General features: G+C 40.7%; 1 protein-coding gene across 2 annotated transcripts in view; it reads left to right on the top strand.

The window, feature by feature from the left end:
* The window catches only part of scaf8 (SR-related CTD-associated factor 8), a 188678-nt gene that overhangs the window by 87157 nt on the left and 76834 nt on the right, over positions 1-24687 (top strand). Inside the window, exons 4-5 of one of the 2 annotated variants that reach the window (XM_078556867.1) lie at positions 8210-8371; positions 16356-16512. In XM_078556867.1, coding sequence (XP_078412993.1) covers positions 8210-8371; positions 16356-16512 — 319 coding nt within the window. The remainder of the gene's footprint in view (positions 1-8209; positions 8372-16355; positions 16513-24687) is intronic. The other variant, XM_078556868.1, reaches the window with a different exon arrangement.

The following is a 24687-nucleotide window of genomic DNA, read 5'->3' as shown; positions in this document are numbered from 1 at the left end:
TCTCTTGTCTGAACCTGTAAGGGACCCTGGTTTACTTTACCTACACTTTCTTTTTATGGACTTGTAGAAGCATTTACAATCTGCCAGGATGGTATTGAACGGTGGAGCAGGCTCCATTAGCCATATGCTGTACTCTTATTTCTTGTTCAACTTGATTTCATATTTCTTGCTAGTTTACACTCATTCCAATTCTTCCCTCTTTATCCACTTCTTGGTTATTCTTTGCTAGATTTTAAAACTCATCCAACCCCCTCGCTTACTATTCTTCATGGCAGCTTTATAAGCCCCCTTTAATCTAATACAATCCTTAACCTCTCTAGTTAAACATGGATGGATCGCTTTTCCCATGGAGCTTTTATCTCATCGTTCTATCATCATACATTTAATCAAATTTCCCAATTTACCATAACAGTCTTGCCCCTTATAATTACATAATTGGGTTTATATTAACCCCAAGATAAAAACAAAATACTGTGGATGCTGGAAATCTGAAACAAAAACAGAAAATTATTATTAACCCCGTCTCATTACACAAGACAGGATCTAAAATATCCTGTTCCTGGTTGGTTTCCATGATGTATTGTTCTAGGAAATTGTCTCCAATACATTTATTCCATGATCCTGTTCTCCAACCTGCTTTGCTAATTGGTGTTGCCCATGATTATTGCATTATCTTTGCTATGAGCTGCTCTTCTTGAACTCCCTGCGCAAAAGCATAGCTGCTGTTAGGGGGCTTTAAATTACTCCCTGCAATGTTTTCAGCCCCTTGTTATTTCAAATCTCCACCCATACTGACTCTACTTCTGATCTTCTGAGTCAAGATCCTTCCTCACTACTGTCCTTACGCCATCCTTTATTATCAGGGTTACCCATCCCCCTCCCCCTTTTCATTTTGTCTCTTCGCTAAATGTCATGTATCCTGGAATATTTAGTCTTCAACCTTGATCACCATGTAACTGTCACTGTAATGGTGATTAGGTCAAACGTTTTATCTATATTTGTGCCGATAATTCATCTATCTTGTTGCAAATGATTCGTGCATTCAGGTAACTTGCCTTTAATTTTAACATTTTGCTATTATTTCTTGATTTGACCTTACATATTATCGCAGTTAAATTCGCTGTCCCTCCTAATACATTCTGCGTACCTTTACTGAAAATCTTGGTCAAATCTTGTCTTTGGCTTTCTTTTTATATTTATAAATTTCCTTTAACCTGAATCCTCAGCCCACCTCCCTGATTTTTTTTTAGTATATAAACCTATCTACAGCCCTAGTTATTTAATTGGCTTGGACACCAGTCGCAGTCCGGTTTAAGTGGAGCCCAACTTTCCATATTACTGGTGCCCCTTGATCAAACCACCTGTCTCCCATGCCGCTTTTTGCACCATGTATTCAATTCTTTGAAATGTTTTACCCTCTGCCAATTTGCATGTAGGTCAGATGGTAATCTAGAGATTATTACCTTTTGAGGTTCTGCTTTTAAATTTGTGCCCTATTCCTCAAACTCTCTCAGAATACCTCATTCCTCATTTTACCAATGACATTAGTCCCTATGGTAAATGGAGTTGAGATCCAAATCGACCATGATCTAATTAAATGACTGAACAGGCTCCAGGGACTGACCTATTCGTGTTCCTATAACTGCACGTCAAGTAGTTTTCCTGAACGCAGCTGCATCAAAACAAACCAGTTAGGCTGTTTGCTTAAGTAAATAAGCTTGATTGCCTCTTTTGGTGTCCATAGCCATATACAGGTGCTGCTTATCTTCATTAATGTACACGTGCATGCCAACCACAATATTGGATGTAATAAAAACAAAGTGCTGGAAAAACTCAGCGGAGCTGGCTGCATCTGTGGAGAGAGAAATAGTTAACATTGAGTCTAATGACTCTTCTCTGGAACAATGTTGGACACTTTGAAGCTCATTTTATTATTGTACCCTCTTCCCAGTGATGAGTGCAAGGAACTTATGGGCTCCTTTGTCACTGAGAGTGAGACTGTTCACTCAGCTGTCTCTGCCACTGCACTAGCCCATTGGATCAAATTTCCTCTAAAGCTCATCCCCCCCACCCACCCACCTACCCCAACCAAGCCCTGAACTTGCACTTTTCTTTCATTTCTTTCCTATGTCCCCTTAAACCTTCTCCAAGCTCATCTTGTCCACAAGACCCATCTCCTGCTCGCTCAACCCTTTTCCCATTGAACTGCTGACCATCCAACTTCCCTTCCTGGTCCCCATGTTAGCTGATATTGTTATTAATGTTTCTCTTTCTTCGGGTGCTATGCCCCTCTACTTTTAAATTTGCAGTGATCATCGCACTCGTCAAAAAATAAAAAAAATCCTTGGCATCACCATTGCTGCGAACTACCCCCGCCATCTCTAGCGTCCCTTTCCTCTCCAAAATTCATGAACATGTCGCCTCCTGAATCCCTGTCCATCTTTCCCAGAACTCCATGTTTGAACCCCTCCAATCAGCTTTCTGCTCCTGCCACATTATCAAAATGGCTCTCATCCAAGTCATGAATGCCATCCTATGCAACTGTCACAAAGGTAAACTATCCCTCCTCATCCTTCTCATTGTGTCTGCAGTCTTTGATTCAGTTGATCATACTGCCCTCCTCCAGTGCCTCTCCACTGTTGTGCAGCTGAATGGGACTGCACACGCCTGGTTCCATTCTTATCTATCTAGTCATTCTCTTCCTGCTCCTGTAGTTGGCTCTGGTGTTCCCCAGAGATCTGTGCTTAGCCCCCTCCTATCTCATGCTGCTCTTCTGTGACAGCAGCCAAGAACAGTGTTCTTGTGCACCAATGACTCACAACTCTACCTTGCCATCACCTCTCTCAGCTTTTCTGCTAAATTATCAGTCTGCTTTTCTGACATCCATTATTGGATGAGTAGAAATTTCCTCCAACTAACCATTGGGAAGACCAAAGACATTGTCTTCAGCCCCCCCTACGAATTTTGTTCCCTCCTCTGCTGATTGTATCCCTCTCCCTGGCTATTGTCTGCAGCAGAACCAGATTGTTTGCAATCCTGGTGTCATATTTAATCTGAAAATGAAGTTCCAGCACATACTGCATAATCACTAAGACTGCCTATTTTTACCTCCACAATATCACCCAAATCTGTCCCTGCCTCAGCTCATCTTGTGCTGAAACTCTCATGTATGCCTTTATCACCATTTGACTATTCCATGCATTCCTAGGTGGCCTCCCATATTCTACCCTCTAAACTTGAAGACACCCAAAACTCCGCTGCCCCTGTGCTCGTACTTGCATCAAGTCCCGTTCACTCATCATCCCTGTGCTTGCTGGTCTATATTGGCTCCCTATCAATTGAAGACTCAAATTTAAAATTCTCGCCCTTACTATTAATCCCCTCCATGGTCTCACCTCTCACTATCTCTGTAATTGCCTTGAGCCTCATAACCCTCAAATATAAACCCTCATCTAACTCCGATCTCTTGAGCATCCCTAATTTTAATTGCTTTGCCATTGGTGGCCATACCTTCAGATGCCTAGGCCCTAAGTTATGGAATTCCCTCCCTAAACCTCTCCACGTCTTTCCTCCTTTCAGCCACTTATGACATCCTATCATTTTGGTCAAGTTTTTGACCATCTGCACTAATATATTGCTTCATAATGCGCCTCTGAAGACCCCTGGGACATTTTTTTACGTTTAAGGCACTTGGTAAGTGCATGATGTCTTGTAAGATGAATGTGTCATTATTGAATTGTGAGGCCTATGAATTAAACTAACGGTAAGCAATAGCAAAAAATGCATACTAATCAATTCTGCCCCCCACCCCCACAAAAAGTCTTTTATGCCACCAACATGGACCAAATGGTAACTAATGGGATAAGATTTATAATGCTGAAAAGTTACAAGTAAACAATCTTTTTCTATAAACTAAGGTTTTCTGTGTTAGAAATAGCTATAAGAATGGCCTTGTTACAATCTTGAACCTCAAAAGTTTTTCCAGACGTTAAGATCCATCTCTTTATCTGAAGCAACCCTGGCTAGCAGACTATGGCTCACAATCTGTTGTATTGCATACAATTCGAGATATTTTAATGATTCACAGCAAGCTCAGAGCATTTCATTACTGTATTGCCCTTTCTGCCCCATCGATTAGAAAATTGCAGAGAACAGAAATTCTCAGACAAAGCAGTACAGGATAACTTTTTTTTGTGGATCTGTACAATATATCAACTGACTACAGTCAGCAGGCATAGTGAAAGCACCATGCACATATACAGCTATAGAAAAATTTCAGATGGGGAATCACATGGGACCGGTCTTTTTATATTTGTATTTGTTGATCTCTCTTGGTGTGCCACATGGGGGAGTCAAGACCTTGAGCAGCATTTTGTAGACAAATTGATTAGAGGTGGGGGGAACGTTTGAGGACTCTGGGTCTATACTCGATGGAGTTTAGAAGGATGAGGGGGGATCTGATTGGAACTTAGAATACTGAAAGGCTTGGATAGAGTGGACGTGGGGAAGATGTTTCCATTAGTAGGAGAGACTAGGACCCGAGGGCACAGCCTCCGAGTAAAGGGAAGACCTTTTAGGACAGAGATGAGGAGAAACTTCTTTAGCCAGAGAGTGGTGAATCTATGGAATTCATTGCCACAGAAGACTGTGGAGGCCAGGCATTGAGTGTATTTAAGACCGAGATAGATAGGTTCTTGATTGGTAAGGGGATCAATGGTTACGGGGAGAAGGCGGGAGAATGGGGTTGAGAAACTTATCAGCCATGATTGAATGGCGGAGCAGACTCGATGGGCCGAATGGCCTAATTTCTGCTCCTATGTCTTATGGTCTTATAATTGGACCAGGGCATGCAAATTAAACTCCTGTCTCCTGTTTAGTCATAAATTACATTTTTAAATTTTGACAAAGTGTACAGTTGCAGAATAGAAATTTCTCTGCAGTACAGCTGAGGAAATGGAAGAGGCAAAACAAGTGCTACAATACTTGGGTAAATGTTGTATTTAAGAGAAGGTACACTTGTATGTGCAATTTCCATTTTGAATATTAACAGAGGAATTTATAATGGAGTAATTGGCACAGGAACTATACGCAGAAGTAAGATTTTTAATATATTATATGTATTCTAAATTGTTACAGAAGTTGCATCTTTTAGTTATGTTTGTATGAATGATAGTTTGAATTCTGGACATAGTAGTAACTTGTGGAAGACCTGTACAATATTCAAATTTGGGGTGGTATTGTTGAATTTAAAATGTTCTACACAATGCTACTGCAACACTGTTTAAGGAGGGAAAGGGATAAATAAAATAAATAAGGGGCTTCACTCACTGGAAAGTGTAGGTAGAAACTGCTCCTCCATAGCAAAGATATAACAGTTATGCATTTATGTGATATCCAGCTGGAGTTGGTAAGGCAGATGCATACCTTTCAGGAAGCAATCAAAAATGGAGAGACCTCTTTCAACGTTGATGTGCATTCTGTCCCTTTGAAGCAGTGTATTTCGCAACAGCCTGAGAGCAGAGCCACCATACATTATGCATACTTGAAGAAATCTAAATCAGAAAAGTGTATTCTTAATGTTTGAAAATTACTAACTCAATGTAGCTCCACTGTCTCAGGTAGAAATAAGTTAAATGTCACATTTTTCAGGCACAAATATGCAAGTTAATCGTGCCAATTTGTTGAAATAGTCTCAGCAAAAAATCCTGAGAAAGGGGCTGATTTGGAAAGTGCAATTTTGACCAGTTGGATTGCTCATTACTCTGACTAGCTTAATAAGTATAGCCCTGTAAATAACTTCTTTATATTTATTAAAGAATCAACAATGTTTTGAAGAGAAGTCCCAGTGCTCCTAGCCATTATTCATCCCTCAACTGCAAAATTAAGTCTTATTTTCTCCAATCTGCTACTTCTGATTGTTTAAAAACAGATGGTTTGGTCAGTATCACATTCCTGTTTGTGAGAGCTTGCTGTGCACCAGCTGGTTGCCACGTTTCCTGTAATACAACAGTGACTACAACTTCAAAAGTACTTCATTGTTTGTTAAGCGCTTTGGGATGCCCTGAGGTCATGAAAGGTACTACATAAATGCAAATGTTTCTTTTATAGCAAACCTAAAAAAATGCAAGAGTTTTCCCTAAAATTATTAGATTGGTTCCATATTCTTATATTGCTGTTTGCTTCTAGGGGCCTTCCTGTGCCTTGGAGGCCTAGCATTCACATTCTCTTCAAGCTTGCAACTTTCTTTATTTTCCTGTACTTTCTTTACCTGTCTGTCGACATCATTGAGGAGCCGCAGCATTTAAGCTATGCAGAATCTTGATATATTCCTGACTGGCCTCCCATATCTCAGCCCATTTTTTAACTCTCAGCAGGTCCCATTCACCATCACCCCTGTGTGTGCTGACCTACATTGGCCTCTGGTCAAGCAACATCTTAATTTTAAAATTATCATTCTTGTTTTCAAATCCCTCTGTGGCCTGTCCCTCCCTATCTCCACAACCTCCTCCAGCCCCACAACCATCTGAGATAGAGGCATTCGGGAGACAACTGGATTGTTATCTGAAAAGGAAGAATGTGCATGGCTATGAGGAGAAGACAGAGGAGTGGCACAATGGAGAATTGTCGCAGACATGAGCCAAATAGCCTGCTGCTGTGCTGTAACAATTCTGTGATTCTCCCCTAATCCTGACCCCTGGATTTTAGTCACTCTGGCATTGGTGGCTGTGCCTTCAGTTGCTTCGGCCATAAACTTTTAAATAACCTCCCTACATCTCTCTGCCTCTACCTCACTCTCATCCCTCAAGACGTCCCTCAAAACCTATAGACCTAATATTTCTTTATGTGGCTTGGTGTGTATATTTTGTATTTTAATGCTCCTGTGAAGTGCCTTGGGTTTTTTATGTTAAAGGTGCTATATAAGTACAAGTTGTAGCTTGCCCTCCAATCTTCTAAGTCCCTTTCATTTAACTCATTTCTTAAGTTTTTTTTCTCACCAGTTGAAAATTGAGCTCCATCAGCTATTATTGTTGTATAAAATGTTAGTGCAAGAAATAAATACAAAAGTGAATTGCGGGAGACAAAAGGAGATTTAAAAAAAAGAAGGGAAGGGTGGGGCGGGGGAAGAGTGAGCAAGGGGAAATACATTAATAGGTGCTGAGCACCATAACTGAAAATGTGCATAGCATATATTCAGAAAAACACAGATGTAATGATAAACCCTGGACTATCACATGAATAATGCCATGGAAATCTACAATTATATGTAGAATAAATTGATTTAAAGTTGTAATGTTTCATTACATTCAAACTTTAATAATGTTCTAGTATATACTTTATAAACATGACGAAATTTGCCAAACCTATTTTTCTCTGTTCAGATGCCCCAAATTTAACATTATTTTTGTCCACATTAAGCACCCCCAAGATATGTACTCAGTTTTACTTCACTAGCTTTTGTGTTACGCTGCAACCTGCTGTTACTTGACTATCGCTGTGCTGCAAATCCATGTTAGGCAGTGCTTCAGCAAATTCTCCAATCACTATACGATAATGTTTTGTGACAGGAGCATATTTTTAAGCAGACACTACTGCAGGAGCATTGCAGATGCCAAAAACAAAATTTTGTTACTTGGGAATGACACCAAATCGCTATAGTATAATTTTAATGCACAGAAAATTCCCTACACAAGAACAAAATGATAATGTGATCAGAAGCAGCTCTGTGTGGAATATTTTTGGCTTTCACTGCAGAGGCCTGAAACACTTCTGTTTTTAAATCTTTTCTAATTTAATATACTTTTCCGTTCATTTGCTGTTGAAGTGTTAGTATTTTTTAAAGAATAGTCTTTGGTTTAAATAACATTTTTTCTCTTTTTAAAAATTCTCCAGCCAAGAGGACAGAAAGGTGGTTTGTTCTGCAGGGTGTTCTACTTTTAAGCTGCTTATGGGAATCTATGCTGTAATTTGCTTTCTGATTTTTTTCCCTCTGCATAGGAAAGTACTCAACCTCAGCTAGCAGCTAACTTAGGTGGCACAAACAAAATTGATATCACGCCATATGGGGAGTCGTGGACTTAAACCCACGTCATGCCATTCCTGACACTTTTCTAGTGTACAGATCAGCGTTGCAGATAACTATAAAATTCCGAAGTAAATTGGACATCACCTTATTAAAGTGCTTCATTTGTATTTAAATATATATTCACAGTGTAAACCAGAATACAAAGTCCCAGGGCTGTATGTTATCGACTCAATTGTGCGTCAGTCTCGTCATCAGTTTGGTCCAGAAAAGGATGTGTTTGCGCCCAGATTTTGCAAGAACATCAATACAACTTTCCAAAACTTGTACAAATGTCCTGCTGATGACAAGGTATGTGGTTTTCTTCCAGTCTGTATAATGTATGCTGATTTAGTACACTGTAATGAAATAATTTTATTGCTTTTAAAGAGGTCATGTTTTTAGCTTTCGAGTTTAATGAATCCAGCCTAGCTGGTGCTATTTTTTTTAATTTAACCGTACCGGCTGACCCATTTATTTAGCAAGTATAACCCAGCTGAAGCTAGGATAATTTAGAATTTGAATCTTAAGTTTTGATCGATCTTTAATTTGCTTAGCACAATATAGAATTTATTCGTTTTCAACTGAACTTCTGATTAGACCACACCAACTTGGTGAAAAGTGAATTCAGAAAAGAGTAGAGCTAGCACTGACAAATATTGGACCTCTGACCAGATGACCATAGCATGGTGCTGATAATGGTGCTGAAGTTTGTAGGAAAATTGTAATAATTTAAAAGTGGGAAGGATGGCAGAAAACAACTATGTAAGTACCTATGTTTTAAAACAATCAGAAGTAGATGGGAGAAAATAAACTTTTTTTGCAGTGAAATGTATAAAGTAGAACTGCACATCAGTGTTTTTTCATGTGTATTTTCATATGGATCAGTAATAACCTGCTGAAAGAGAATTCTGAGAAATGCATCCAACATGGTGCATATGTCTAAAATTCATTACAATTTGCATCATTGCATACATAGTAACTTAGTTAAAATACAACATCTTATTTCCTTCAGGATAGAGACTACCTATTTTAATTCAAAAAAAATAGTACTCAGTACAGCAGTGCTTCTAGAGATGGACTATTTGTGTTACCCCCACCTCCTGCCTGGTCAACCCCTCTGTCTACCACCAAAAGAAAAATGGCATGAACTGTGTATACTTTTCATATTTAGAAAGGGTTGAGTTTTTTTTTTCCTCTGCTTCCATGCTTGCTTTGCTGTATACCATCTGCACTGTTGAAAGAAAGTGACCAACTTGCTGCTCCACCTCTTCCAGTGCCACTGTGAACAAGTGGTAAGATGTGCAAGAGAGTACGGGGATTTCTCCTTACCTGACATGGACGTAGTAGTTCCTGCATCCCGAGACATATGAGGCAGACAAAGCACTACATTCTTTCCTGTCCACAGCAAATGTTCTCACAACCCTCTAGCATTCTTGTGACCAGCTGGAGATTGCTACTGAAAGTCAGGCACGAGTTCACCTTGGGTTTTTCTCTCCTGCATCCAATAGGAGTCCATTATGACCTGATGGGCAGACCACAATGACGGAAGCCTGGTGACGCGGCCAAGCTAGCTGTGCTTTTTTTTTTAAAAAAAAAGATGATGGATGAATTTGGAGGCTGTCCTGAGAGTTTTCTTGAATGTTGGGTGTAAAATCTCTCCACTGAGTGCCTAGAATTTTTTGAAGACATCTGGTATCAAAGGAATCCAGTTTCCTTTCTTGGCAGGCTTTCAAGTTCCAAGTTTCACAACCATATAGGAGAGCGGAGAGCATATTTGCATTTTAGAACCTAAGCTTCGTTTTCACGAAATGCTTTTTACTGTTCCAAATCTTTTTCAGTTGGTTGAAAGCTGATGATGCTTTACCTATTCTCGCATTGAGCTGCTTGTTTATGGCTCCCTGGATATTAATGGAATTGTCCAGATAAGTCAAGTCCTCTACAATATCAACTTTGTTTTAATTGTTGCTGGCTTTACATCGTCATATTTTTTTGTTTTCTTGGCATTTGTGGTGAATCCCACTCTGTTGGATTGCTGATTGAGTTGATCAGCTGTTCCAACCTTGTTATCCTGTCTTTCAAGCTCGCGCAATTATTAAGAGATGAACAATTATAAAATTAATATCCTAGGTCACAGTGAAGTACACTGGGTTGATTCAGGAAAACTTAACTCTGATGGAAAAGCTATACTATTCTCTGGTCAATCAGACAGCATCCACAGTGGTGGAATAACGATCATCCTTGATAGAGGTGAAAGTGCTGAATTTAGAGTGGACTCCAGTGAGTGAACGACTTATGACAATGAGATTTGTAATATTACATGCGAAGGCTGCTATCGTTCAGTGTTATGCTGTCTCTGATGGTCATGATGAAATAGTAAAAGGGTCGTTTTCTGAGCCGCTGCAAGACCAATTAGAAAAGATTCCACAATATGACATCATTGTAGTCACGGGCGACATGAATGCACAAATTTGTGGGGACAGATCTTGACTTGAGCATGCTCTGGGCCCCCATGGATATGGAAGATGCATGGATTCCTTGACCTCTTTGTCACCATTTCGGGTAATAGACTGTCCACCAATATTCATTACAAGCCCATTGACTCTCACAGCTACGTTGACTACAGCTCCTCACACCCTGCTTCCTGTAAGGACTCCAGCCCAATCTCAGTTCCTTCTCCTCTGTCGCACCTGTTCCGATGATGCCACTTTCCAAAATGGTGCAGCTCTGAAGAAGGGTCACACAGACTCGAAATGTTAACTCTGGTTCTCTCTCCACAGGTGCTGTCAGACCTGCTGAGTTTTTCCAGTGTGTTCTGTTTTTATTAGCACAGAGATGAAGATTGATTCCTCACTCTTCACACGCAAAGACATCCACAAAATCATATGAAATTCGAATGATCACAGGACTTGAACACAAATTGACCGTCCAGCTATAGAGCTACATGTTGGTTGGATGTTAGAGCATATAGAGGGGCTGACATATTTGGTGATCACCGTTGGCTAATAGCAAAGATCAAGATCAGGCTGAAGATGCAGAAGAATCAATCAAAGAAATTGAAGCGATTTGGTATCAGCAATCTCGATGACAATAAAACTATTAACTTTAGGTACAGATTTGATGTCCTGGCTGACTTTATGCTTGAGACAGTAGACTGGTGTGGGGAATTGAAGGTAGCAATGAAAGTAGCAGGAGAAGAGCTACTAGGATACAGAAAGTCTTTGAAGGAAGTTTGGATGCACATGGGATCTTATAGCAGAAAGGAAGGTACTTCATCAGAAAAGTGAAACAGGAAACACTGTCTTTCATCAGGCCAATGTAAATAAAAAGAGGTGAAGAGGATCAACATACAAGTACAAGAGGCAGAAGATGCAGCTGCCCACAATAACATCTTTATTTGGGGAAAGCTTATAACTGCTATTTTCTGGTAGCCCACAACGTTGCAGTTGTTAATGCCACTTGACAATATGGGAGCACAATCATGAACCTACATCTTGGCACTTTATAACTGGACGTAACATGATGCCAAGATGATTCCATAAATGGTGTAAACGTGTATGCAAATATGTTAGATATTTAATGAAAGTAGCTTTTTTCTATATTTGGGATAAAACTAATAATATTTATACTTTTTTGTAGTAAAACCTGTAATCTGTGACTTATTTATCCATTTTAACTATTGAATTAATTCTAAATATAATCACTTTCCCAGAACTTTAGTATTATTTGGAATGGTGGCTTTGAGAAGAAGGAACAGTGTTAGTTTACTAAGGAACAATTAATTTTCTCTCAAGCCTCTGCCGCTATTCGCCTCTGAAATAAAAGCCAAATACTGCAGATGTTGGAAATTGGAATAAAATCAGGAAATGCTGGAAACACTCAACAGGTCAGGCAACATCTGTGAAGAATGAAATAGTTAATGTTTCCAGTTGATGACCTGTCATTGGCTCCATTGAGATCTGGTGAAAGGTCATTGACCTGAAATGTTAACTCTGCCTCTTTCTCTATAGATGCTGTCTATCTACTAATCCCATTTACATGCTCGCACTATCCTTTTACATGGTTTCTTTTTAAATACTTTTCCAGTTCCATTTTAAATGGCCTCGATAGCCACTTGTGGTGAAGCATTCCATGTTCTAATAATCCTCTTAGAAATAAAATATTTTTCTAACTTTTCTCCACATTCTTTTTATGATAATTCTTCATCCATGCCCTGTTGTTCCTGATTTGACAGCAATTAAAACAAATCTTTCACTGTTCCTGAGAGGCCCTTCACAATTTTGAAATTGCTATTAGATTCCCCCTTTAACCTCTGTTCCCATAAAAGAACTCTGCAGTTTTTAAAAGTGCAATCATGGCAAATTAGTGCTTTCATCAGTGAATCAGGGCTAACAACAGGTGGAGTGGAAGATAGCAGAGTGCTTCTTGTAGGTTATTAAGTTAGCAGCTGCAGTTTGAAGCCCCAGCCATCGATGCTTAAGCTCAGAATTTTATGATTCTTTCTATTCAGGACATGTCCCTGAACAAAGTCTTGAAGCTCCCAAATAAAATCATATTTGCAAACAAATCTAATGTCAGTTTTATTCTTCTCCTTCCCCTTCCTTGATTTCAACCGCTTTATTGGATCACAAAAAAGACCTGAACCAATATCCCGAGTGGGGGATACAAACAAAAATCTATGAAGGAAACGGGCTATTTAAATAAAACTCCAGTCTGCCCTGATCAAGCTTAAATGCACACTTTTAAAATTCCAATTACAAGCTTTAAAATCTAGTTAATACTTATTATTTTCTTTACCATACTTTATCTTTTTCACAAATTGTGCAAAAAAGGAGTACTGTCTTCTAGTAGGCTCCTTTAAGCACTGCAAAATGGAATCTTTAGAGCAATGTTTGAGCTCTGCATTCCCTCTCACTCACACCAAGCACCTCCTTTGATGTGTATAATACCCGCTTACTTCCCTGCTGAGAATCTAGGGTCCATAGACAGGCTCAGGGGTGCCGAGGGGGTGTGTTAGAGTTTAGAAAATGGGCGTCAAGCTCCATTGACTTGGTGGGCCTGATCCATTAGCCTGGTACTTGGCGTAGCCACATTCAGCCAAAGTTATTTGGGCACATTGGGGTAAAAAATTAGTATGTATTTTTCTTATTTTGTAGTGTATAAAGATAGAATGTATACCAATTTCTAGGTATGAGGTTCAGCACCCAATCTCTTAGGTAGCATATTAAATCCAATTTGTTAAAAAACATATTGTTCTCCATTGTGCTTAGGCATACCTGCCGGCAGCCTGAAATCTACACTGAATTGGTTTAAAGGTCAACCCTGTGCCTGGTTCCAGACCATTTCACAAAATGTGTGAAAAACTTGGTGGAATATATGCCATGCTAGCTCCAAATAGTTTTTCCAGTCATGTAGCGGTTTCTAAAAGGATGGTTGGAGGCTGCTGAATATGTGTTAGGGAAAGGTTTGCCACTTCTCCTTCTGTGGAACTTGGAGGAGCAACACGGTTCAAAGAATCTCCCATTACACTACTTGGGGGCCACTGTCAGCCTGTACTCAGTCCTCTTGTATCTTGCTCCTTCATGTATTGGAGCTTGTGATGTAAAGTAAGGGCATGCATCTCTCTGCTGCTGCAGCAGCATATTTTAAGGGTATTGTTCTCCTGTGGTGTTTGAGATTGAGGTGCCTACCTAGAATAACGAGGACACTGCTTATGATCCCGACCATATAGCCCATATAGATTTAAAGAATTATAGAATTGTTAGAGCACTGAAGGAGGCCATTCAACCCATTGTGTCCATGCCAGCTCTCTGCAAGAATAATTTAGCTATTTCCATGCCCCGTCCCTTCCCTGTGGTCTTACAAATTTTTCCTTCTGGTTTTTTTCTGCTTTGAAAGCTACGATTAAGTCTCTCTCCATCACAAGCTAGGGCAATGCCTTCTACATCCTAACCACTTGCTACGTTAAAGAAAGCTTTTCTTCATGTGACCTTTGGTTCTTTTGTTAATCAGCTTAAATCAGTATCCTCTGATTCTCGAACCTTCTATCTACTCTGTCTAGACACTCGAGAGGACCTCGATTAAATTTTCACTCAACCTTCTCTTCCCTAAGGAAAACCATTCCTGCTTCCCCAATCTCTCTACGTAACTGAAGTTACTCATCCTTGGAACCATTCTCACAAATCTTTTGTGTATCCTCTCTCAAGCCTTCACACCCATTCTAAAGTGCAGTGTCCAGATGGGACATAATACTCCAGTTTTATATATGTTCTTCATAGCTTCCTTGCTTTTGTGGTCTATGCCTCTATTTATAAAGCCTGGGATGCCTTTTTAATATTTTCAACCTGTCCTGCCACCTTCAGTATTTTGTGCATCCATTCCCTCATCCTCTTCAGAAGTGTATTCTTTAGTATATATGACCTCACCTCATTCTTGCTACCAACATGCATCATTTAACATATCTCTGCATAAAATTTCATCTTGCATGTCTGCCCAACCCACCAGTCTGTCTGTATCCTCTTATGTGTCTATCACTATACTCCTCATGGTTTACAATACTTCCAAGTTTTGTGTTGTTTGTAGATTTTGAATTTATGCCATCCAGGTCATTAATCTATATCAAGAAAAGCAGTGGCTACAAGAGTTGTCAGAGGCTGCAAATTTTGCGGCAAGTAACTCGACTCCTGACTCCCCAAAGGCTGTCAACAACTACAAGGCCCAAAGTCAGAAATGTGATGGAACATTCTCCACTGGTCTGGATTAGTGCAGCTCCAACAACATTCAAGAAGCTTGACACCATCTTGGACAAAGCAGCCCTCTTGATTGCACCCCATCCACCAAAATAAACAAACATTCACTCCCTCCACCACTGATGCAGTGGCAGCAATGTGTACTATCTACAAGGTGCACTGCAGCATATTGTCAAGCCTCCTTTGACAGCACCTTTCAAATCTATGATTTCTACCACGTTGAAGATCGTTTTGGGGGGGGGGGGGGGGCGGGCGGGCGCAGTTGGCACATAAAAACACCACCACCTACAGGTTTCCCTCCAAGTTACACAACATCCTGGAAAATGATCCTTGAAAAATGTGTTATCCACTTTGATAGGAAAAACAGAAATATGGAGTATTCAATGAAAAGAGTTTGGAAAATATTGATGTCCAAAGGGTACCTGATTGTTCTTGTTCAAAAATCACTGAAAGCTAACATGCAGGTGCACCCAGCATTTAGGAGAATAGTATGTTGGCCTTCATTGCAAGAGGATTTGAGTGCAGGAGTTAAGAAATCTTACTGCAATTGTTTGGAGCCTTGGTGAGACTGTACCTGGAGTATTGTGTGCAGTTTTAGGTTTCCTTACTTCAGGAAGGATATATTTGCCATAGAAGGAAGTCAACGAAGGTTCAGCATACTGATACCTGGGATGGGAGATTGATTTGAGAGATTGCAGAGACTGGGTCTATAATATCTAGAGTTTAGAAAAATGAGAGGTAATCTCATTGAAGCATGCAAAATTCTTACAGGGCTCAAAGGGTTAGTTGCAGGAAGGATGTTTCCCCTGATTGGGGAATGTCCAGAACCAGGGGACCCAGTCTCAGAATAAGAGGTAGGCCATTTAGGACTGAGATGAGGAGGAATCTTTGGAACTCTACCCAGGAGGGCTGTGGAGGCTCAGTCATTGAGTATATTCAAGATAAATCAATAGATTTCAAGATATTAAAGATATCAAGAGATCTGGGTATAGCGTGGGAAAATGAAGTTGAGGTAGATCAACCATGATCTAATTGAATGACGGAGCAGGCGCGAGGGGCTGAATAGTCTACTTCCGCTCCTATTTCCTTTGTTCCTTTGTTACTATCCTGAAATGGAACTATATCACTGCATTGCCCTCATCAACCTTTTCTGCTTTCACATCAAAAAAGCTCAATCAAGTTAGTTAAACATGATTTGCCTTCTGGGATATATGATTGTATACATACAGAACATTGTGGCTACTCTGCTATTTTTCTGCACTAATGTGCAGAATCTTTATCTTGTGACGAGTTCGAGCATTTGCCTAGAATGGTTTGTATGCTGCTACAGAACACTTGATCTGACAGGTCAAAGAAACTCTGAATCTGTTAAAGTTAAATTTTGGGAAGAACATTTCAATTATAGATAAGCAACAGACAAATGACCAGGTTCCTTTAAGATTTCAGTTCAGTTTTTTTAAAAGGAATTTTGTTAATATTTCAGTGTGTGAAATGGCTAAGCAGTTAGTTATTACTATAGCCTAATGGCTGATTTATGTATTTTACAGAGCAAAGTGGTACGGGTACTGAACTTGTGGCAGAAGAATGGAGTGTTCAAAAGTGAGATCATACAGCCACTCCTGGACCTGGCAGCAGGGATTCCACCACCCTCTGTCACCCCTGCTGTTGCCAGTACTGCAGCGACTGTGAGCAGCAACACACCAGGTAGAGTCCTACAACTGTATTTAAGAGAATATATATGGTTTTAATGTAATATGCAAATAACTTTGTATGAATCGTAATGCATTTTCCCATTTTTGCATCTGAATGCATTTGCTGTAGCTTTTTTCATTGAGCTGTGGTTATGCAAACTTGTCAGGCCAGCTGATAAGTGTACGTATGTGTGGCATAATCGATCCCATGCAATTTCTTGTGCTTCCAAGAGAGAAAGCAATCATGCAGAATAGAGAATAAGAAAACATGATTCACAGTGAAAGCACCGGAAAAAATTTGACTGGAAAAATTCCCTCTTTGGTTTGTTGTAAACGCTACTGCCTGGCAACCATGATAGTGTGTGATTACAACTAACCTTTCTTTTCATATTTTAAAAAAAAACCCACAAGAACACAGGAAATAGGAGCAGGAGTTGACCATATGTCGGTTCTGCTTCGCCATTCAATACAACCATGGCTGATCTTGGGCTTCAACTCCACTTTCCTGCCTGCTCCCCATATTCCTTGATTCCTTGAGAGACCAAACATCTGCCTGTGCCAGCCTTAAATATATTCAACGATGGAGCATCCACAGCCCTCAAGGGGTAGAGAATTCCAAAGGTTCACCGTCCTTTGAGTGAAGTAACTTTTCCTCATCTCAGTCCTAAATGATTGGCTCCTTATCTTGAGGCTGTGCCCCTGTGTCCTCAATTCCTTGACCAGAGGAAACGATCTCTCAGCATCTACCCAATCAAGCCCCCTCAGAATTTTGTAGGTTTCAATGAGATCACCTCATTCTTCTTAACTCCAGAGAATGTAAGCCCAGTTCACTCAGTGCCTCATTGTAGGACAACCCCCTCAACCTAATTTAATGAACCTTCGCTGTACCGCTTCCAATGCAAGTATATCCTTTCTTAAATGTGGAGCCCAAAACCAGATGCAGTATTGCTGATGTGATCTCACCAAAATCCTGTGCAATTGGAGCAAGACTTCTTTATTCCTTTACTCCAATCCCCTTGCAATAAAGGTCAACATACCATTTGCCTTCCTAATTGCCTGCTGTACTTGCATGCTAACTTTCTGCATTCCTTATAGAAGCACACCCAAGACACTGAACAACAACTTATACGTTTCACTCCTTTTGAAAGAAATATTCTGCTTTTCTATTCTTATGACCAGAGTGAATAACTTCACGCTTCCCCACATTATATCTATCTGCAATCTTATTGCCCATTCACTTAACCTGTCTATATCTCTTTGCAACCTCTGTGTCCTTCCCATAGGTCACTGCCCACCTCATTTGGTATCATCAGCCAACTTAGATGCATTACTCTCTTGTCTCTTCATCTAAATCATTAATACAGATTGTAAATACATTTTAGCCTATTTACCCAGTTAACCTTAGCCAGTTCTCCCCATATACCTGTGTAATTGGCTTTAAGTTTAAAATTCTTGCTTGCGATTGGAGTATGTCACTTTCAAATGAATATGGAATTCAGTGGTATTATGATCAGTTTCCCATTAGATCTTTTACTGTGACATTACTAATTAACCCTGCTTCATTATGCAATTCTTGATCTAAGATAGCTTTATCCCTAGTCAGTTCCATAACGTTTTGCTCCAAGAAACTGTCACAAAAACATTCTACAAACTCATCTTCTAGAACACTTGCCAATTTGAATATCCCAGTCTATATGAAGATCAAAGTCCCCCACAATTATTAATTTGCCTTTGTTACAAACTCCAATAATTTTCTTGTTTAATGGTCTGTCCGATGATATAGCTCTTGTTAGGGGCCTACAAACTACTCCCACCAGTGTTTTCTGAGTCTTGCTTTTCCTAATTTGCACCCATACTGAATCAACTTCATGATCGCCTGAGGGCAGATCTCTCTCTCTCTCTCTCTCCTTCTCCTCCCCCCCCCCCCCCCCCCCCCACAAAACCACCACCCCGCGCCTCCTTTGTCTTTCTGAAATGTTGTATGCTATGGAATATTTATTTCTCAACCTTGATCACCGGTAGCCGCTCTCTGAATGGTGATAACATCTAAATCATTTACCTCCATTTGTGCCACCAGTTCATCTATCTTATTACAGATGCTTCATGGATTCAGATAAAAACCCTTTACTTTCATTTTTTTACGTCTATTCCCTGCAATGGCCTTATTCGCTGACGTACAATTTTTGTGAAACTCTTTGTCCCTTCCCCTCCCACTCTACTTGTCTTTACCAACATCACTGTACTGTTCAGATGCCTCAATCTTTTTCTTTGGGTGTCTAAAACTCTCCTTCCCTGAATGCCGCCACCTGCGCTCCTACACACACACACACACACACACACACCTTCTGTTGGTTTAAAGCTCTGTTCACAGCCATAGTTATATGATTGGCCAGTATGCTGGTACCAGCCTAGTTCAAGTGGTGCCCATCCCAATGGAATAGCTCACTCTTCCCTGAGTACTGATGCCAATGCCCCGTGAATCAAAACCCCTTCTTCCCATACCACTCTTTGAGCCCCTCGTTTAATTCTCTAATCTGTATGACCCAATGCCAGTTGGCATGTGTCTCAGGTAACAATCCAACTATGATTACCTTTGATGTTCTGTGTTTTAATTTGGACCCTAACTCCTCAAATTCTCTTAGGTAGAAATAGGGATGATGTTCTGCTGCTATGTCGTTGGTTCCCTTTGGACCATGACAACTGAATCCTTCCCTCTTCTACACCCAAGTTCTTCTCCAGCCACGAGGAGATTTTCTTGACCCTGGCGCTGGGCAGGCAATGCAGCCTTTAGAGCTGCAGAGAGCAATATTTAGACCCCTGACCATACTGTCTCCTATCACTACCATATTCCTGTTTTATCTGCCCACTTGAATGGCATCCGTCACCATGGTGCCATGGTCAGTCTGTTCATCCAGTTTGCAGTCCTTGCAAGTATTTTTCACTTGCTGGACAAAGTAAGGGGCTGAGGCTCCTCCATCACTACATTCTGATTCCCCATACATGCCTGCTCACAATCAGACCCTCCTGTCCCTGACCATTGACTAACTTTGAAGTTCTGCCTAACCTAAGGGGTACGATTGCCTCCTGAAACAAAATGTCCAAGTAATTCTCCCCCTCCCTGATGCTCTGCAGTGTCCACAACTCAGACTCCAGCTCAGCAACTCGAAACCAAAGTTGCACAAGTTACAGATGCTTATTGCAGATATGGTTGTCCAGCATTGCAGTGCGTTCCACAGATTTCCATGTGATGCAGTCACGGCACACCATTAACCATGCTATTTCTGTTGAACCTTATTTATTTAATTGGTCAATTAGTTAAAATTTACACAGCTAAAGAAATAGAAAGTTGCACTCTCCTGGCTTGGAGACAAAGGAAGAAAATTCGTCAACTACTGGAGGCTGAGAAAAAAGGGCACCTCTTACCCCCATGCACTGAATTCCCATGTGAACCAATTTCCCAACTATATACCCTGTCTCCGTCTCACTCCAACATCGCCTCCTCTCCATGCGTCCTCATACTCCCTACTTCCTTCAAAGATGTGTTCATGTCATGATTAGAATGCCAGTTATCTTATGATGACTGCATTGATCCACAGCCAGAAATTTACAAGCATTTTCTGGTTGGTAGTTTCCTCACCCAAACAGAAATTAAACTCTGACCTTGGGCTCTGTTTACTTAACAGCAATTAGTCACCTGGTGGTACAGAGCTTGAATATTGTTGAAAAGGGAGACATTTTGCCGCAGCATTTTCTCTTGTACTCATCAGAACAATTGCTGAATGTCAAATTTCAAACGATCATAACAATTTATGCTATGGGTGCAAAGGGTGCTGATTGTTTGGCAAGTCAACTCTGATTGGCTGAGGCATTATGATGGAGAAAACAACAGGGAACCATAGGCCCCCCCAAGCTCCTGGGCAATTCAGAAATAGTGCAAGGCTTGAACGTTTCCTTTTGTTTGCAGAGAATGAGTGCCTGTGTATGAATGTATCGCTTCTATTCTAGCAAGTGTAAATGAGCCACATTATGAGCATGTTTGATTCCCTTAAATTAATTGTTAGTGTAGCTATTAGCACACTCGGGATTCTTCAAGTGTTGCCTAATCGCAGAGTCACATCTAACAGTAGACGTTTTGTTTTGAGTTTTGCAAGTGCAGACTGGTTAAGTACAAGCTGTACTCTTCTTGTAATGAACAACCTAAGGAAAATGCTGTTTGATTTGATCAGCCAATCATTGGAACATACAGCTATGTACTTGGAATTGCACCAGCATTGAAATTCATCGACGCATAGACGACATTGCTCACTTGCAGAACATCTTGTGGACTGAAGGCAGCATCCTGTTAGTGGATGTACCTCAGAAATTTGAACAAGTTAAGCAAGTCATTTCAAGCTGCTACTATGCAGTGGCCACGTGACTGATGTTTTCCAATAACGTGAGTGTTTTTATTTTTGAGGAAGTAATTAAAGTAGCAAACTGGGGAATGACTCAGGATATGAACATAGAAAATAGGAGCAGAACTAGGCCAGTCAGTTCCTCGAGCCTGATTCGCCATTCATTCAGATCATGGCTGATCTGTTTGCGTTTCAAATTCCACATTCCCATCTTCCTCCAATAATCTTTGATTCCCATGCCTAACAAGAATTGATCTACTTCTGCCTTAAAAATATTCAATGACCCTGCCTCCACCGACTTCGGAGGCAGAGGGTTCCAAAGTCGCACAACCTTCAGAAAAAAATTTCTCCTGACCTCTGCCTTAAAAGGGCAACCCCTAATTTTAAAACAGTGGCCCCTAGTTCTGGACTCGCCCAGAAGAGGAAACATCCTTTCCACATCCACCTTTTCAAGACTTTTCAGGATCTCATATACTTCAATCAAGTCACTCCTCACTCTTCTAAGCTCCAGTGGAAACAAGCCCAGTCTGTCCAACCTTTCCTCATAAGACAACCTGCTCATTCCAGGTATCAATCTAGTAAACCTCTTCTGAATAGCCTCCAATGCATTTACATCCTTCCTTAATTAAGCAGACCAAAACTGCGCACAATATTCGAGATGTGGTCTTACTAACGCCTTGTATAACTGAAGCATAACATCCTTTTATGTTCAATTCCCCTTGTAATAAAGGATAGCATTCCATTAGCCGCCTTAATTACTTGCTGTACCTGCATACTAACGCTTTGTGACTTATGCACTGGAACACCTAGATCCCTCTGCACCTCGGAATTCTGCAGCCATTCTCCGTTGAAGTAATACTCTGCGTTTTTATTCTTCCTGCCAGTGAACAACTTCCTACATTATACTCCATCTGCCAGATTTTTGCCCACTCACTCAACCTATCTGTATGTCTGCAACCTCCTTATGTGCTCTTCACAGCATACTTTTCAACCTTTTTTTGTGTCATCTGCAAGTTTAGCTACCATGCCTTCACTCCCCTCATCTAAGTCATTGATGTAAATTGTAAAAAGTTGAGGCCCCAGCACAGTAGATGTGGTTTATATGGAGTTCCAGAAAGCATTCAGTAAGGTTCCATGTAATGAGACTCTTGGCTAAGATTAAAGAACATGAATTGAAGACAAACTATTGAGCTGATCAGAAGATTGGTTAAGCAGTAGAACGCAGAGAATAGGAATAATGGATAAATACTTAAATTGGAAGGAAGTGATTCGTGGTGTCCCACAACATCTGTGCTAAGGCGTCAGATATTCACCTTAACATGCTAGAGGGCCGTATATCCTAGTTTACCAATGACACAAAAATTGATGGCATTGTAAATTATGTAGACACAAGGTTTCTGTGCTTGCGTCCACACTGAGAGACATTGGTAGGTTAAGTGTATGGGCAAAACTGTGGCAGATGGATTCAGTGCAGGCTACATGTGAGGTCATCCATTTTGGAACAAAAAAGGTTAGATCTGAGTCCTTTTCAAATGGTGAAAAGCTAGGAATAGTGGAGGTCAAAATAGATTTAGGGATCCATGTACACAGTGAAATGTAGTCGGGTACAAAAATAATTAAAAAGGCAATTGGAATGTTAATCTTTATAACTAGATACCTAGAATATAATGGGGAGGAAGTTTTGCTATGGCGTTATGGACCTCTGGTTAGACTATAATTGAAGTACTGCATATAGTTCTGCGCACTGCATTGTAGGAAGGGTACGATACCTTGGAAGGAGTGCAGCACAGATTCACCAAATGTTAGCAGGCTCCATGAGTTAGATGATTAAAAGAGATTACATAAACTAGCCTTGTATTCCCTGGAATATATGAATCTAAGGGGTGATTGGTTAAGTTTTTTTAGGATTTTCACAGGAATTGATCAGGCAGATAGAAACTTTTTCTGCTGGATTGGAAGTCTCGGACAGTGATATATAGCGATAAAGTTAGAGCCAGGACATTCAGGAGAGAAGTTAGGAAGCACTTCTTCGTGCAAAGGGCGGGAATGAGAAATTTCCACCATATGTCCTAATTCCAACTCAAGTATGGAATTCCGCCCTTGGAAATGACTCCCCGATCTCCGTCTCTCTGTAGGTGTTGGTGTGCTCAACCTCAAACTCTGAAGTCTGGGCTGTCTAAGATGCATTCCATGAACTGTGAATGGGGAGCCCCATTGCATCTCACGCCCAGACATGAACCCCAACTGATGTCACTCAGCCTCACGCCAGACTTGATCTGGCTGCCGTCACTCATTCAACTGAGAGGTTGCGCTGTACTGCTGGCTGCTTGACTCGGGATTTGGCAGGCGGGTGGGGTGGGTTGGGGTGAGGAAGCAGCAGAGCTCAGTATCCTCAGGGTTCAGTGGGCCTGAGGGTGGGAGTAATGTGTTGAGAGAGCAGCAAGGCCCAAGCCTGATGCAGAGGTCATTTTATCTCTGAAAGATTTGAAAACAGTGGCTGCAGAGGATGTAAATGAAGATGTGGCAAAACTGGAAATTCCCAAAATTAATGAGGTAGATTCTGCACTGTGCACTATTTATTAATTTCTCAAGTCAAAAGAGTGAGATGTTTAAACTTGTGCATTGGAATGGAACATGTGAAGGTTTTGATCGCCAGCAAAATAAATTATTAGAATTCTTCACTGCATTAAAACACTCAAAATGCAGACATTTTTTCTTTATTCAGTGAGATGTTCTACTATAATTAGCTTTAAAATGCAAGATGTTGCAATACTAGTCCATTGCAAAGACAGAAAAATCTCAACACTGCCTTTTTTAGATTAATGAGTATTCTAAAATTAATTTGACATCTTTCCCCTGCTGCTAATTCAGACTATTATGTTTTTTGTTTATAACATGAATTCTTCATTGAATCAAGTGCGAACAAGAGTTCTCGCAAAGTAGGATAAAACTGACATATTAAAGGACGTGCTTTGACAAAGTACAGCCAGCTACCCAGGAGGGAACGGTGGACTCCGAGTGTCGGCTGATTATGGTGAATTGGTGCCGGTTTTCAGTAATGGTGGCCTGGCCATGAAGGGGCCTGCAGGGCCCCAGAGTGGCTTGGTATTGTTGTAGGGCCATCGGAAAGGCCAGGTTGGGGGGAGTTGCGGGGAGGGGATTGGGAAGAAGGGCCATCGAATGGGTGAGTGAGTTGGGGGGGAAGGGAAGTTGGGTAGAGAGACCGCTGAGCGAGTCGGAGAGGGTGGAGTGTTGGGAAGAGGGACATGTGTGTGGTGGGGAGTGGTGCGAGGAGCTTATTACAACGTGTGTATGGTGGATGGAGGGGAGAGGGGCTTTACTGAGTCTCCTGTCATTAGGGAATATTACTGAAGCCTACGTGAGTGCGAAATAACATTTTTACAAAGTACTTCCAAAACACACAAATCACGGTAAATATGAAAATCTGGAACTTTGTAATATGCAAACTTTATTAATTTAGTGAATGTTGCTATGCTGCTTTATTGCTAATTTGTTTTTGCTGACGACAGGGGTCACATTAATTTTTGAAGAGTTTTTAATGTAGTTGTTCATAAGATGTGGGCATTGCTGGCAAGGCCAGCAGTTGGTTGCTCATTCCTAATTGTCCTTGAGAAGGTGGTGATGAGTTAAAGTAGGGTCACATTGGCAACAGCACTGTCATAGTCCATTGTTTCACTTTGCATATACATAGCCCAGGAAGGTCATGTTCTGTTGTTAGTATGGACTTCATCTTGTATTACTTGAATCTAAATGCATTGAACTCTGAAGTGCTG

This window comes from Cetorhinus maximus, chromosome 14 (genome assembly GCF_964194155.1).
Source record: "Cetorhinus maximus chromosome 14, sCetMax3.hap1.1, whole genome shotgun sequence".
Taxonomy (NCBI): Eukaryota; Metazoa; Chordata; class Chondrichthyes; order Lamniformes; family Cetorhinidae; genus Cetorhinus; species Cetorhinus maximus.
The sequence above is the reverse complement of the archived record's forward strand: the minus strand, read 5'-3'. Positions and strand labels throughout refer to the sequence as shown.